We start from the raw sequence: 15,145 nt of genomic DNA, 5'->3' as shown, positions 1-15,145 counted from the left end.
AGGATTTTGTTCTTAAAAGACGTTTGTGGCCGGGCGCAGTGGCTCACGCCTGTGATCACAGCACTTTGGGAGGCTGAGGCGGGCAGATCACTTGAGGTCAGGAGTTCGAGACCAGCCTGGCCAACATGGTGAAACCCTGTCTCTACTAAATACACAAAAATTAGCCAGGTGTGGTAGCAGGCGCCTGTGGTCCCAGCTGCTTGTGAGGCTGAGGCAGGATAATCGCTTGAACCAGGGAGGCGGAGGTTGCAATGAGCCAAGATCGCACCACTGTACTCCAGAGCAAGACTCCGTCTCAAAAAAATAAAAAATAAAAATATAAAAATTAGCCGGGCATGGTGGCACCTGCCTGTAATCCCAGCTACTCAGGAGGCTGAGGCAGGAGAATGATTTGAACCTGGGAAGTGGAGGTTTCAGTGAGCCAAGATTGTGCCCCACTGCACTCCATCCTAGGTGACAGAGCAAGACTTTGTCTCAAAAAATATATATATTACTTATATAGCTGGGTGTGGTGGCTCACGCCTATAATCCCAACACTTTGGGAGACCGAGGTGGGCAGATCACTTGAATCCAAGAGTTTGAGACCAGCCTGGGCAACATGGTGAAAACTCATCTCTACCAAAAATAGAAAAAATTAGCCAGGCATAGTGGCGCACACCTGTGGTCCCAGCTACTCCGGAGGCTGAGGTGGGAGGATCACTTGAACCGGAGTGGCGGAGGTTGCAGTAAGCAGAGATCATGCCATTGCACTTTAGCCTGGGCAACAGAATGAGACTCTGTCTCAAAAAAAAAAAGTGTGTATATATGTATATATATAAATATCTTCATATATTTACAGACATATATTGATATATTAATACATATTTAGTATACATGATTGATATATATTGATATAATTTGATAGGGCTCCTCAGGGCAGCACTAGTGATGCCTCCCATCCTCCAGTGCATCCCCAACCCTCCAGAATCTGGACACACAGCAGGGCTCATAGATGCATAGATGGACAGAGGTTCTTGGTCACTACTCATTTGGGAAGTAGAGGCTTTTGTTGTTCAGAAAACTGGCAAGGATTTTCCCAGAAAGATTAGTAGATGTCTGTGAGGTCCACAGTTGACCTGATGTCCCCACTTGAAAGCAGGGAGGTGCAGAGACCGACTGTGCTGTTTCCCATCTCTCATTCAGGGAGAAGAAGCTGCTGGTGGGCTCGGAGGACTACGGCCGGGACCTAACCGGCGTGCAGAACCTGAGGAAGAAGCACAAGCGCCTGGAAGCAGAACTGGCTGCGCATGAGCCGGCTATTCAGGTAAGGAGGCCGCCTTCTGGCCAAGAGGGCAGAGGTGTTTGAGTGCGCCCCAGGGGACAGACAAACCCCTTGCGCTTATTTCACTGAGGTCCCTAAAGTGTTCATGACCCCTCAGTCCAAACCTGGAGAAGTCCCAAACTTGATGTTGAGGCCTTTTCCTGGGAGCTTCGAGACAGAGGCACCAGCAGAGCTACCTGCTGTTAACCTCCTCGTCCTTGCCTGTCAGGGTGTCCTGGACACTGGCAAGAAGCTGTCCGATGATAACACCATCGGGAAAGAGGAGATCCAGCAGCGGCTGGCGCAGTTTGTGGAGCACTGGAAAGAGCTGAAGCAGCTGGCAGCTGCCCGGTGAGTAGTCAGAGGCAGGAGCTCCCGGGAACAAGTGGAAGGCCAGCACCCAAGGGCAGACTCTGAGCTGTGGGGGTCCACTGGGCCCTCCTACTGTCTCCTGGACCTTTGGCCTCACATGTGCCATAGTCGGTTTGCTCCAGAGCCACCTCCTACAGGCCATGCTGAGGTGGTCTCATTCTGTTCATCTGGACCCACTGTATGAGTCCAGAATCACACATGAATCACACTTGATTCTCCAGAAATCAAGACATGAGAGTCTGGAATCACAGAGTGGGTGATTCATGATGTTCCATGGACGGCCTGACTGACTGTGAGGGCTCACCGTTTTTGTGAATGTTTTTGTTTTTGTTTTTGAGACGGGGTCTTGCTGTCACCCAGGCTGGAGTGCAGTGGCGCAATCTCGGCTCACTGCAAGCTCCGCCTCCCAGGTTCACGCCATTCTCCTGCCTCAGCCTCCCGAGTAGCTGGGACTACAGGCACCCGCCACCAAGCCCAGCTAATTTTTTGTATTTTTAGTAGAGACGGGGTTTCACCGTCTTAGCCAGGATGGTCTCGATCTCCTGACCTCGTGATCTGCCCGCCTCGGCCTCCCAAAGTGCTGGGATTGCAGGCATGAGCCACCATGCCCAGCTTTTGTGACTGTTTTTAAGCATATGTTATCTATCACAATCAAAGCTGGAGGAGATTATGGCTAATTTTCTTCCTGTCTCCTGTAATTAGGGGTCAGCGGCTGGAAGAGTCCTTGGAATATCAGCAGTTTGTAGCCAATGTGGAAGAGGAGGAAGCCTGGATCAATGAGAAAATGACCCTGGTGGCCAGCGAAGATTATGGCGACACTCTTGCTGCCATCCAGGTGAGACAGAAACCAAAGGTGTCACCTGCTTTCTCTCTTGGCAACTGCCTGCTGGTCATCATTTCCCTGTTGGTTTGTTAGAGGGCCCTGCTCTTACTAGGAGAGCACACAGGGCCAGCAGCCAAGGCCTCAGTAGTTGGTTTTAGCCCTCAAGATCTCACACTAGGGGACATCGCCCTTCAGTAAACAAAACTGGTATGGCTTTGTCAGTCTCAGTTCACGGGCCCTGTCATTCACCAGGCAGCGCTGTGGGCTTGAGTCTTCATATCAGTTTCCTGGGGCTGCCATAAATAAGTACCACAAACGGAGTGGCACGAACGGAGTACCACAGACAGAGTGGCACAGATGGAGTGGCTGAGGACAACAGAGATTTATTGCTTCTCAGTTCTGGAGGCCAGAAGTCTGAAATCAAGATGCAGGCAGGACCATGTTCTGCAAACCTGTAGGGGAGGATCTTTCCTTGCCTCTTCCAGTTTTTGCTGGCGCCAGGCACCCTTGGCATGTGGCAGCATCACTCCAGTCTCTGCCTGTCTTCACGTGGCCATCTTCCCTCTGAGTCTGTCTTCACTTGGCATCACTCTGTGTGTCTATTCACATTTCTGTGTTCTGTTGTAGGGACATCAGGTGTATTGGATTAGGGTCCACCCTAATGACCTCATCTTACCTTTGCAGAGTACATTTGCAAAGATCTTGTTTCCACATTCATGGGTACCAGAAGTTAGGACTTCACCATCTCTTGATGGGGACACAGTTCAGCCCATCACATACTCCCTAAATTGGTTAACTGTTGCTACATAACAACCCGCCTAAATGTAGTGGTTGAAAGCAGCACCCATTTCTTACTTCCCATGGATCTGTGGATCAGCGGCATCTGCAGCTGTCACTGGAGGTCCCTCACGCTCCTGCATTCAGGCAGAGTGTGGCTGGGCTAAGAGATCCGTCACACACTGGCAGCTGAGCCTGATTGTCATCCAGCCTGGACATCTCTGTTCCCCTCCACATGGCCTGTTGTCCTCCAGCTGGCTAGACCAACCTCCTTCAGCAGCATTCAGACAGGCAAAGGCAGGAGCTGCAAGGTGTCTGCGGCCTCACACATCATCCTCACTGCCTTCTGGCCAAAGCAAGTCCCAAGGCAGCCCAGAGGCATAGGTGGATAGATTCCCCTCTGGAAAGGAGATGCTGCAAAGTATCATGGTCAGATATGACTAAATTCCTGCCCCCAGATGTGGAAGCAGGAGTGTGCACTCCCAGGAATCGAGTTAGCTTTGAGCCACCTTCCTCACCATGGGAAGCATCCTCCCGCTGGTCAGGGTGATTCAGGTAAAATTTAGATGGTCAGTCATTTCCCATCCTCTGCATAGTTGAGTTCCCTGGAAGCAACCAAAAAGGCATGGTTTGCAGTGCTTAAATTGTACTAAGGAAAAGACCTGGGGCCAGGCGCGGTGGCTCACACCTGTAATCCCAGCACTTTGGGAGGCCAAGGTGGGCAGATCACATGAGGTCAGGAGTCCGAGACCAACCTGGCCAACATGGTGAAACCCCGTCTGTACTAAAAACTACAAAAATTAGCTGGGTGTGGTGGTGCACACCTGTAATCCCAGCTACTTGGGAGGCTGAGGCAGGAGAATCGCTTGAACCTGGGAGGCAGAGATTGCAGTGAGCCGAGATCACGCCGCTGCACTCCAGCCTGGGCAATAGAGCAAGACTCCGTCTCAAAAAAAAAAAAAGACATGACTTGGAAGGCCTTTTCTGAGATGTGTTCAAGTTAAACCTTAAAAATGTATCGTTTTTGTTTGGGTGTATATCTTCAGCTTGCTTTGTGTCATTCTTGTGGTCCTCTTGGGGGAGAGACCATAAGTCACTGTTGATGGATGACAAAGGGTTTGACCCTTCCCAAAGGTCCAAAGACTGTCCCTGCTGAAGCCTGTCCCACCACTGCTGGTTACTCTCACTGCCTCACTGCCTCCTGTTTTCCTTCCTTTTATGATTCTCTATTTATTAATGTTCCTCTTTATTATCCTCTTCCCCAGCTAGACTGTAATGTGTGCATGGACAGGGACCATAGCAGTTTTGTCACTCTGTCCCCGGGGCCTAGCCCACAACACATAGCAGGCTCTCAATAGTGTGCCTTGGCTGCTTCTACTCCAGGGCTTACTGAAGAAACATGAAGCTTTTGAGACAGACTTCACCGTCCACAAGGATCGCGTGAATGACGTCTGCACCAATGGACAAGACCTCATTAAGAAGGTGAGTCCAGCCCATTGGTAAGACCTCCATCGCCCACTGGGACACCCACGTGTTGGTACCACAGAGGTCCCCCAAAGTTCACTTCCCGGGATGTTCACCAAACCAAGGTCTGCGTGGAAACCAGTAGCAATTCCATTCCTGTGTTTCATGACAAGTTGGATATTTCCCCCTTTTTGAAGCCAGTAAAGTTATTCTGCAGTGCTTATTTTTTCTGCATTAAGCAACAGAGACACTGGCACTCCCAAATGCTGCTCTTAGTTTATTTCTCAAGCAATACAGTCTCTTTATAGGGACAGTAGAAAATGCAAATAAGCAAAACATAAAATAAAAATTACCCATAAAGCCCCACCCTGACACCACACATTAGATCTTTGTGTCTGACCTGCCAGACCTTTCTTTTCTCTCCACAGGTTTAGAGCTACCAGCTAGATCAAACAGCCGCAGATTCCCATTTAATAGGATCATATCACTCCATAAATTATCAAAAACCTTGAGGCTGTACAGGGCATTTTAGAAATGAATCTACTTCATTCGCAGCCCTTTTGGGAGAAAAAATAAAGGGGCTTGGTGCTTTCTCAGCAGCAGCGAAGCCACATCCCTCCCACACAGAAGCTCTAGACTGAAGGCAGTGCGTCCATGGGTCGGGAATTCACCAGCAATCACTCAGGTGCAGTGACGCACCTGGAGTGCCTCAGGACAGAGGTTTTAACAGCTATGGTTTCCTGTCACACACACATCATGAGTAAGATTTCTCATCACAGAGGTTGCACTCAGCAGTCATGGCCTTCAGACTAGGGTTTGATCCATAGGCAGCAACAATGTAGCTAAAATCCACTTCACTGGAGAGCTTTTCTTCCTTGCTCTGATCTGCAAATAAACTCGCATGAAACTAATTTCAGCTACAGCCACGTATAGATGTAGATGTGGCTCCTGCACACTTAACCCCCCGACACACACCCAGACAACATTCTCTGTTCTTCACGCCAGGAGATCACCGGTGTGAGTGTCCTTCAGCCTCCTGGCAACGAGCCAGCTGCTTTTTTTTTTTTTTTTTTTTGAGACGGAGTTTCGCTCTTGTTGCCCAGGCTGGAGTGCAGTGGTGCGATCTCGGCTCACCGCAACCTCCACCTCCCAGGTTGAAACGATGCTTCTGCCTCAGCCTCCCTAGTAGCTGGGATTACAGGCATGTGCCACTATGCCTGGCTAATTTTGTATTGTTAGTAGAGATGGGGTTTCTCCATGTTGGTCAGGCTGGTCTCGAACTCCTGACCTCAGGTGATCCGCCCTCCTCGGCCTCCCAAAGTGCTGGGATCACAGGCATGAGCCACCACCCCCGGCCAGCGAGCCGGCTGCTTTGTCCTCAGCGACAGCCTGTTTCCTCTTTGAATTTATCTTTCAATTCTTTTTTCTTTTTATTTTCCCCCTTTTCACAGGTGTTAAAGAATTTCTCTTTAAATTCAATGTGACTTGTAGTATGGTTTGTTTATTTATTTATTTTTTAGATGGAGTCTCACTCTGTGGCCCAGGCTGGAGTGCACTGGCGCAATCTTGCCTCACTGCCACTGCCACCTCCTGGGTTCAAGTGACTCTCCTGCCTCAGCCTCCTGAGTAGCTGGGGTTACAGGCGCCTGCCACCACGCCCAGCTAATTTTTGTATTTTTATTAGAGATGGGGTTTCACCATGTTGGTTAGGCTGGTCTCAAACTCCTGACCTCATGATCCGCCTGCCTCGGCCTCCCAAAGTGCTGGGATTACAGGCGTGAGCTACTGTACCCAGCCAATTTTTTTATTTTTATTTTTTGAGATGGAGTCTTGCTCTTGTCGCCCAGGCTGGAGTGTAGTGGCACGATCTCGGCTCACTGTAGCCTCTGCCTCCCGGGTTTCAGCAGTTCTCCCACCTGAGCTTCCCTAGCTAGCTGGGACCACAGGTGGGTGTCAACACACCTGGCTAATTTCTTTCTTTCTTTTTTTCTTTTTTTTTTTAAGAGATGGGGTCTCACTATGTTGTTATGTTGCCCAGGCTGGTCTCCAACTCCTGGGCTCAAGTGATTCTCTCGCCTTGTGCTGAAATTACAGGAGTGAGCCACTGCACCCAGCCCTGTATGTGTAGTATTTTAAGTGATATGATTCAGTTTTTTTCTATCAAAAATAATACTAGTGAATATATCATCTTAACTTCAAATTTCAGCCCATTCGTTTTTTTTGTTTGAGACAGAGTCTTGCTGTGTTGCCCAGGCTGGGGTGCAGTGGCATGATCTCGGCTCACTGCAGCCTCCACCTCCCAGGTTCAAGCAGTTCTCATCCCTCAGCCTCCTGGGTCACTGGGATTACAGATGAGTGCCACCAAACCTGGCTAATTTTTTTTTTTTTTTTTTTTTTTTTTTTGTATTTTTTAGAAGAGACAGGGTTTCACCATATTAGCCAAGCTGGTCTTGAACCCCTGGCCTCAAGTGATCTGCCCACCTCCGCCTCCCAGAGTGCTAGGATTACAGGCGTTAGCCACTGCGCCTGGCCCATATTTCTTTAGAATTAATTCCTTGGACCGGCTGGGCACTGTGGCTCACACCTGTAATCCCAGCACTTTGGGAAGCCGAGGCGAGCAAATCACCTGAGGTCAGGAGTTCGAGACCAGACTGACCAACATGGTGAAACCCCATCTCTACTAAAAATAATTAGCTGTGCATGGTGGTGTTCGCCTGTAGTCCCAGCTACTCGGGAGGCTGAGGCAGGAGAATCTCTTGAACCCGGGAGGTGGAGGTTGCAGTGAGCCGAGATCACGCCACTGCATTCCAGCCTGGGCGACGGAGTGAAATTCACTCCATCTCAAAAAAAAAAAAGAATTCCTAAAAGTAGAATTGTCAGTACGGTGTATTTGTGTGAAGCCTTTGACCGCATTGCTCTTACAAAAGCCTTACCCTATCATTGTTTACCCAGCAGTGGACAGGGGAACAAGTGGCCCATTTTATAGAAGTTTAGAGCCTTTCCAGGGAGGGCATAGTCAGGTAACCACAGCAGGTAAGGCTGACCAGTGTGTGCCTCTCTCCATGGCCTAGAACAATCACCATGAGGAGAACATCTCTTCAAAGATGAAGGGCCTGAACGGGAAAGTGTCAGACCTGGAGAAAGCTGCAGCCCAGAGAAAGGCGAAGCTGGATGAGAACTCGGCCTTCCTTCAGTTCAACTGGAAGGCGGACGTGGTGGAGTCCTGGATCGGTGAGCACTGTCAGCAAGGCCCGGAAGAGCCTTCCCAGAGCTGCTCTTTGTCTCCTTCCGTGTCATTGGTTTTCTTCTGCAGAGAAGAAACTGATCAATTGTGGGCATGGCAGAGAACCTACTACCAGGGCAGACCACTGACTGCCAGCTAGGAGGAGACAGTGTCCTGAGGCCAGAGCTGCCACCCGGAACTGGGCTGGCACCAGGGTTAATAAACAAAAGCCTGTAAACGCTGCTGCACGCAGAGATGGCATAATGTGACGTCATGGCATGAACAAAGTTGGCACAGCAAAGGCACCACTAGCTGCCCTGGTCAGGGGCGCCACCCAGCTCCTGGATGAGGGAAAACTGGGTCCGGATATCGGGGTCCACGTGTCCTGGGTAGTAGTAATAGCAACTGAACTAGAAGACAGGCTGCAAGGAGCTCGTCATGGCACAGATGGAGGCCAGGCCTGGGTGCAGGGAGGGGCCTGCTAATGTGGGTTCCGAGGCTTTAGTTAGGAAGATGGGGATTTATCTGTACACAAAAAATGGATTGTCTGGGTTTTGGTGTTTTTCCTTTCTAATCCATCTCCACTGAGGAGGGCAGTATATTTTCCACACTTCGTTTTCTAGGTGAAAAGGAGAACAGCTTGAAGACAGATGATTATGGCCGAGACCTGTCTTCTGTGCAGACGCTCCTCACCAAACAGGTCTGCCCTGGCCCCTTCACTGGTTGAAATGTATGCAGATAACATCTCCTGTGAGATGACTGGTGGCGTCTTTCACTGAGGCATTTATCTTCTGTTAGCCCCTGGGGATCAGCAGGAAAAAGATCCTGCCCTGGTCCTCAGGGAGCTTCCAGACTAACTGGGGAAGCAGACACAGAACCAGGCATCTCTGCAGCAGCCTGCTGGGTGCTGATGGGACTGGGCACTGCAGGGGCACTCACTCAGTTTTCAGCAGGCGAGGGTTGAAGGGGCAAGTTCTCCTAAGCGAAATCATGAGGGGTGAATGAAAATGGTCAGGGAGAGAGGCAGGGCGAGTGTTCTGGGCAGAGCTGGCAGGGATCCCTGGGGCGGGAGAGCGGGAGGCTGGGGTCGGGGAGGTGGGAGGAGGCTGCCGCAGTGATCTGCGGTCTGAAGGAGAGCAGGAAAGGGGGCATGTGTGACTGAGTCTCAGCAGTGTCCAGGTGGACAGTTTGGCTTGGGCATCTGGGGGACATGCTGGTGCCATCTGAGCCTAGGAAGAGCAAGTTCCAGTCCTGTGGAGTCACCACAAATTGGCTTGTCACTCCTTGTTCAGGAAACTTTTGACGCTGGGCTGCAGGCCTTCCAGCAGGAAGGCATTGCCAACATCACTGCCCTCAAAGATCAGCTTCTCGCCGCCAAACACGTTCAGTCCAAGGCCATCGAGGCCCGGCACGCCTCCCTCATGAAGAGGTGGAGCCAGCTTCTGGCCAACTCAGCCGCCCGCAAGAAGAAGCTTCTGGAGGCGCAGAGTCACTTCCGCAAGGTGAGGATGGGGCCACGTGAAGCTTAGCTGGCCCACAGCTCAAGGAAGGACGCCCACCTTCTGTCTGCCCAGCTCTGCCACTCCCCCTTGAGGAAGCTGTGAGCTCAGCGCAGAGCTTTCAAACATGGGTGTGGCTGGCATCAATTAAAACCAGGGCAAATGAGAGGGCCCTGTGAGATCGCCATTCAGAAGCACGCAGGACAGACTAGAGACAAGGGCAAAGGGTAGAAAGGGGAAAAAAAGGCTGGTGAAGACTTGAAGGGGGAGCAGGAGACAGGAGCAGAGTGGAGCTAAGCTCCCAGCAGGCTGTGTGCGCCTCTGATTCCCAGGAACCACCCCGCACCCCACCTCCTGCACTGGGTCGGCACGTCCAGCCCTGGCGACTCCGCTAACTCAGTCTCTTCTGCTTCCAGGTGGAGGACCTCTTCCTGACCTTTGCCAAAAAGGCTTCTGCCTTCAACAGCTGGTTTGAAAATGCAGAGGAGGACTTAACAGACCCCGTGCGCTGCAACTCCTTGGAAGAAATCAAAGCTTTGCGCGAGGCCCACGACGCCTTCCGCTCCTCCCTCAGCTCTGCCCAGGCTGACTTCAACCAGCTGGCCGAGCTGGACCGCCAGATCAAGAGCTTCCGCGTAGCCTCCAACCCCTACACCTGGTTTACCATGGAGGCCCTGGAGGAGACCTGGAGGAACCTACAGAAAATCATCAAGGTACACCTCCCGCTGCCCTCAGGAGCTGCTCGGCCTCCCAGAGCCTTCTCTGGGCCCTGCTCAGAGCCCACACTTAACTGAGTCACGACAAGACAGGAGCAGGATGGAGGAGCATGGTTTCATCAGAAGTTTCCATTTCTTTTTGTTTTCTTGAGACAGGGTCTCTGTCACCCAGGCTTCAGTGCAGTGGTGCTAACATGGCTCCCTGTAGCCTCAACCTCCCAGGCTCAAGTGATCCTCTTGCCTGAGCCTCTTGAATAACTGGGACTACAAGCACGTGCCACCACGCCTGGCTAATTATTTTAATTTTTGTAGACAGGGTGTTGCTATGTTGCCCAGGCTGGTCTTCAACTCCTGGCCTCAAGCAATCCTCCTGCCCAGGCCTCCCAAAGTGGTGGGATTACAGGTGTGAGCCACTGTACCCAGCCAGAAGTTTCCATTTCTGACAGTCCAGCAACTCCCTGCTTGACTGACCAGTCGCTTCCCTCCAGGTCCGCCTCTTCCTGAAGCCCCTGGGGGGTGGGAACAGAGAAAGAACTACCAAGTGCTCTGAGCCGGCCTCATGTCTCCCAGCCTCCTTCTCTCATCTTTGGGGAGGTTCCTTGTGGGGAGGCCACCACCACCCTGAGCCCATCTGTGAAGGAGGGGCTGGTGTCACTGCCACAGCAGCGCACAGCATCTGCCCCCCTTTGGCCCTCAGGAGAGGGAGCTGGAGCTGCAGAAGGAACAGCGGCGGCAGGAGGAGAACGACAAGCTGCGCCAGGAGTTTGCCCAGCACGCCAACGCCTTCCACCAGTGGATCCAAGAGACCAGGTGCCAGCCCGCTGGGGCCGGGGAGCAGCAGCATGTCCCTGCTGTACTTAAGCCCTGGGGAGCTTCCAGCCCCAAGGAGGTGGTGGTGCTTTGTGTAAAACCAGAGGCAGCCTGGGAATAAAGCTGGGCTGGCAACGCCTGGTCGGGCTCTGGAGCCGGGAGTGGGGGCATAGGTGGAGCAGCCTCTCAGTGCTGCATGTCCCAGACATCAAGTTGTTAGAGATCCCGGATTGAGTGGGACCATGCAAGGCGCGTGGTCAGCCCCAGCCGTGACTTGGTGACAGACGATGCAGGGTCTATGCATTGGGTACTGATGTTCTTGCTTTTGTTTTCCTTTCTTTCTTGTGTCTTCTCTCTGTCCCCCCCGATTGCTGCTGTTGTCCGGACACCACCTTGTCTCCCGGCTGCTTGGATCTGCTCTCCACAGGACATACCTCCTCGATGGGTTAATATTGTTTTCTTCCTTCTCTGGGCTTGTCGTGTGGGGGTCTCGTGCGCTTGCCCCTCGTGGCCTGGCTTGTGGAGGATCCCGGGATGGGCCTTCCTGCCCAGGGCGGGCTGCACTTCCCCTCCCACCCTTCCCGTCACCTGACGAGGAGTGTGTGCCTTGCCCCATAGCCCATGGTCCCTGGTCCCCGATAGAGCCTTCAAGCCAGGGGGAGCCGTCCTTGCCTCACTGGGCGATTCCAAGGGCTCACTTTGGGTAGGGAAGGTGATGAAGCACGAAGGCCAGAGCTGGAGTCCAGAGGCCCTATGAACCCCCGTGCCTGTCCAGCCACCAGGCTCTGTTGGGCTCTCACCTCTGCTTCCCCAGTGTGTCCAACAGTGGTCAGTGGGCATGAAGCAGATGGCAGTGCTGGGGGCTCAGGCAGGGTACAGTAAGTCCACAGCTGAGAAGGGCTGGGCACTGACACCCCCTAAGTAGCTGAGGCTGCCACTTTACTTTCCTGGGGTCAGGGAGGGTAACAAGACTGTCCGCCCTAATAGAAGGCAAAAATGCACCCATTATGTGATAGACAGGACGTGGGAGGAGCCCCAGGGAGGAGCAGGGCTGGGCTGTCCCGCCCAGTCCCGGCAGGGACTTCTCTGCTTGGCCTGGGGCCTCTGCCTGGCCGGGTCACCTTTGTAATCTGCCAAGCCTGCTGTGAAAGCCAGGGCTGCTGGGACTGGAGTGGCTTGGCCTGCACTCCTGAGGCTCTGCACCCAGGCACATCAAGCCTGTATAGGCGGCCAGGGGAGAAATAGACCCATCCAGCCGGGCCACACATTCTGATGGCAGAGCAGCTGGGGACGTAGGGATCGCAGTTTCCGGCCTGTGCCCGTAGGACACCCTGGCCACCTGACTCCCCTCCCTGCCCCATGGCTGTGTCTGCTGGTCTTGCTCTTGTCTCCGTGAGGTGCCACGCTCCCCTCACCTTATGGCTCCTCCCAAGCCCTGCCCGTCTTGCCCATTCCTAGTGTGAGCTGCCTGGGGTGAACCATTGGGTCTGCTGCCTCCAGGTACCTGCCGGGCACCAGGTTGCCCTTGCCTGCGCCCTGCCAGCTTGGGCCTTGTGTGTGTCTGTTGCAGTGTGCTCTTGCCTCCCCTCCCTTTGGTGTATTCATTTGGTTTCTTTTCTTTGAATAGCATAGCATATCGTCGGGTCATTCGTGTCTATCAGTATGAAGTTGGGGATGATCTGTCTGGAAGGTTTTTCTCCTTATTTCTCTTCTTACCTCACTGTGGCTTTACTGATGCACTCTTGACATCCCCAGGCGGCTCCACCCTGACTAACCTGCCGCCCTCGGCCGCTTGGGAAGGAGGGGTCTGTCCTCCCACTGCACCGGCACCCAGCCTCCTGCCCCCAGGTCCTGGGGGGCATTTTCCCCGGGGGGACATGGCGTGACTGTGAGTCTGACCTGCTGGGGTAGGAGGAAGCCTGGTGCCTTGCCTTGCTAGAGCACTTTGAACCTGGGGAGATTGCAGAGCTAACCCTGGCTCGCCGGGTTTTAAAAGGGTAGGTTGGGGCGAATGTGGGTACAGGGGAGCCTGGGCTAAAACCCCACCAAGGCCACACGCACCGTGTGATTCGTCCCTGCACGTAACCCTAACTCGTTTGTTGTCTTTGTTTACTGGTAGCCTCTGTGACCTGGCACCGTGTTCTCTTGGGAAGGAGGCTCCCCAGAGCCCATCTGCTCTCAGAACTTGGTCCTAGAGAGGAGGCTCCCTCCCTGGCTGTGTCTAGAGGATGGAACCGGGATCTGGGGCTTAGTCACAGCCATCTCCCTCCTTTTGGCACAGTTGGTCGTGATCTCCCAGCACTCCACTTGTGTCCTTTGTCTGCAGGGTCGTGCTCTCATTCCCCCTAGAATGGGGCTCCCTCCTCAGGAACTTTGCCGGGACACTCCAGGGTTTCTGTGGGGAGGCTGTCAGGTTCTCAGCCTCCCCTCTGCCCTGAGGTCTCCTGTCTGTCAGGTGTCAGGGTGTGCCATCCCCCACATGGCTGCAGAGAGGATGCTCAGACAGGCCTGCAGCCGCCCTGCACCCATGGGGGAATTTAAACTCCATTCCTGAGTCATCCTGGCCTTGGGAGCAAGACAAGTGGGCTCAGCCCTGGCCCACACCAAGGCAGCAGCTTCCCATCTCTAAAACGGGAGAAATGCTCCCTGCCCTCCCTGGATCCCTGAGGCCCATTAGGTAAAGATGGCCAATTGCAGTTAGGTTTGGTTTCCTTAAAAGGAATGTGAGGTTGCCAGGCATTGCTCTCTCTGAGAGAAGGTTCATTCTGAGCTCTCGGCCAGCTGGGAGCAGGCCCCTTTCCTCACTGTCCTTCCATGTTTAGGTCCTGTATGGTGGAAGAGTCGGGGACCCTCGAATCCCAGCTTGAAGCTACCAAAGTAAGTGCCCGTGGGGCTCTGGCCCAGCAGAGACCCTTCACCCAGCCACCCCCCAGGGTACCCCTTCCCTTCCTGGCTTAAAGTCAGGAACCAGATGTGCTATTATTGTACCCTTTTCCCTTGGCCTAAAGCAGTCTAGGGCTCTTCACTATCTCTCTCTCTTTTCTTTCTTTCTTCATGGAATCTCTCTCTCGCCCAGGCTGGAGTGCAGTGGTGCGATATTGGCTCACTGCAACCTCCACCTCCCAGGTTCAAGCAATTCTCCTGCCTCAGCCTCCCAAATAGCTGGACTACAGATGTGTGCCACCACATTTGGCTAATTTTTGTTTATTTTTAATTATCTTTTGAGATGGAGTTTCACTCTTGTTGCCCAGGCTGGAGTGCAATGGACGTGGTCTCGGCTCACTGCAACCTCCACCTCCTGGGTTCAAGTGATCCTCCTGCCCCAACCTCCTAAGTAGCTGGGATTACAGGCGCCCACGACCACACCTGGGTAATTTTTGTATTTTTAGTAGAGACAGGGTTTCACCATGTTGGCCAGGCAGGCTGGTCTCGAACTCCTGACCTCGGCTGATCTGCCCGCCTCGGCCTCCCAAAGTGCTGGGATTACAAGCGTGAGCCACCACATCTGGCCTAGTTTTTATATTTTTAGTAGAGACAGTGTTTTGCCTTGTTGGCCAGGCCAGTCTGAAACTCCTGATCTCCAGTGATCTGTCCACCTCAGCCTCCCAAAGTGCTGGGATTACAAGCATGAGCCACCGCGCCCGGCCGAGGGCTCTTCACTTTAAAGTCTTTGGGGCTGGGTGTGGTGGCTCACGCCTGTAATCCCAGCACTTTGGGAGGCCGAGGTGGGTGGATCACCTGAAGTCAGGAGTTCGAGACCAGCCTGGCCAACATGGGGAAACCCCGTCTCTACTAAAAATACAAAATATTAGCTGGGTGTGGTGGCAGGCACCTGTAATCCCAGCTACTCAGGAGGCTGAGGCAGGAGAATCACTTGATTCTGGGATGCGGAGGTTGCAGTGACCCGAGATCAGGCCATTGCACTCCAGCCTGGGTGACAAGAGCAAAACTCCCTCTGAAAAAAATTATTTGGGCATGGTGGCCTACACCTGCTCAAAGTCCAGCATGGGCAATATATAGCAAGACCTCGTCTTAAAAATAAGGCTGGCTGCAGTGGCTCATGCCTATAATCCCAGAACTTTGGGAGGCCAAGACAGGCAGATCACTTGAGCCTAGGAATTCAAGACCAGCCTGGTCAATGCAGTGAAACTTTGCCTCTAC

General features: G+C 53.0%; 1 protein-coding gene across 24 annotated transcripts in view; it reads left to right on the top strand.

The window, feature by feature from the left end:
* The window catches only part of SPTAN1 (spectrin alpha, non-erythrocytic 1), an 81,092-nt gene that overhangs the window by 63,958 nt on the left and 1,989 nt on the right, over positions 1 to 15,145 (top strand). For 10 of the 24 annotated variants that reach the window (XM_063788214.1, XM_063788205.1, XM_063788215.1 and 7 more), the window contains 11 exons: positions 1,183 to 1,303; positions 1,530 to 1,651; positions 2,375 to 2,507; positions 4,656 to 4,754; positions 7,808 to 7,967; positions 8,583 to 8,659; positions 9,252 to 9,461; positions 9,875 to 10,171; positions 10,872 to 10,984; positions 11,412 to 11,429; positions 13,807 to 13,861. In XM_063788214.1, the coding sequence (XP_063644284.1) occupies positions 1,183 to 1,303; positions 1,530 to 1,651; positions 2,375 to 2,507; positions 4,656 to 4,754; positions 7,808 to 7,967; positions 8,583 to 8,659; positions 9,252 to 9,461; positions 9,875 to 10,171; positions 10,872 to 10,984; positions 11,412 to 11,429; positions 13,807 to 13,861 (1,405 nt within the window). Of the gene's footprint in view, positions 1 to 1,182; positions 1,304 to 1,529; positions 1,652 to 2,374; positions 2,508 to 4,655; positions 4,755 to 7,807; positions 7,968 to 8,582; positions 8,660 to 9,251; positions 9,462 to 9,874; positions 10,172 to 10,871; positions 10,985 to 11,411; positions 11,430 to 12,611; positions 12,675 to 13,806; positions 13,862 to 15,145 lie in introns of all 24 variants that reach the window. The other 14 variants (XM_063788206.1, XM_063788202.1, XM_063788196.1 and 11 more) reach the window with 2 other exon arrangements.

Source organism: Pan troglodytes, chromosome 11 (genome assembly GCF_028858775.2).
Source record: "Pan troglodytes isolate AG18354 chromosome 11, NHGRI_mPanTro3-v2.0_pri, whole genome shotgun sequence".
NCBI classification, from domain to species: Eukaryota; Metazoa; Chordata; class Mammalia; order Primates; family Hominidae; genus Pan; species Pan troglodytes.
The sequence above is the reverse complement of the archived record's forward strand: the minus strand, read 5'-3'. Positions and strand labels throughout refer to the sequence as shown.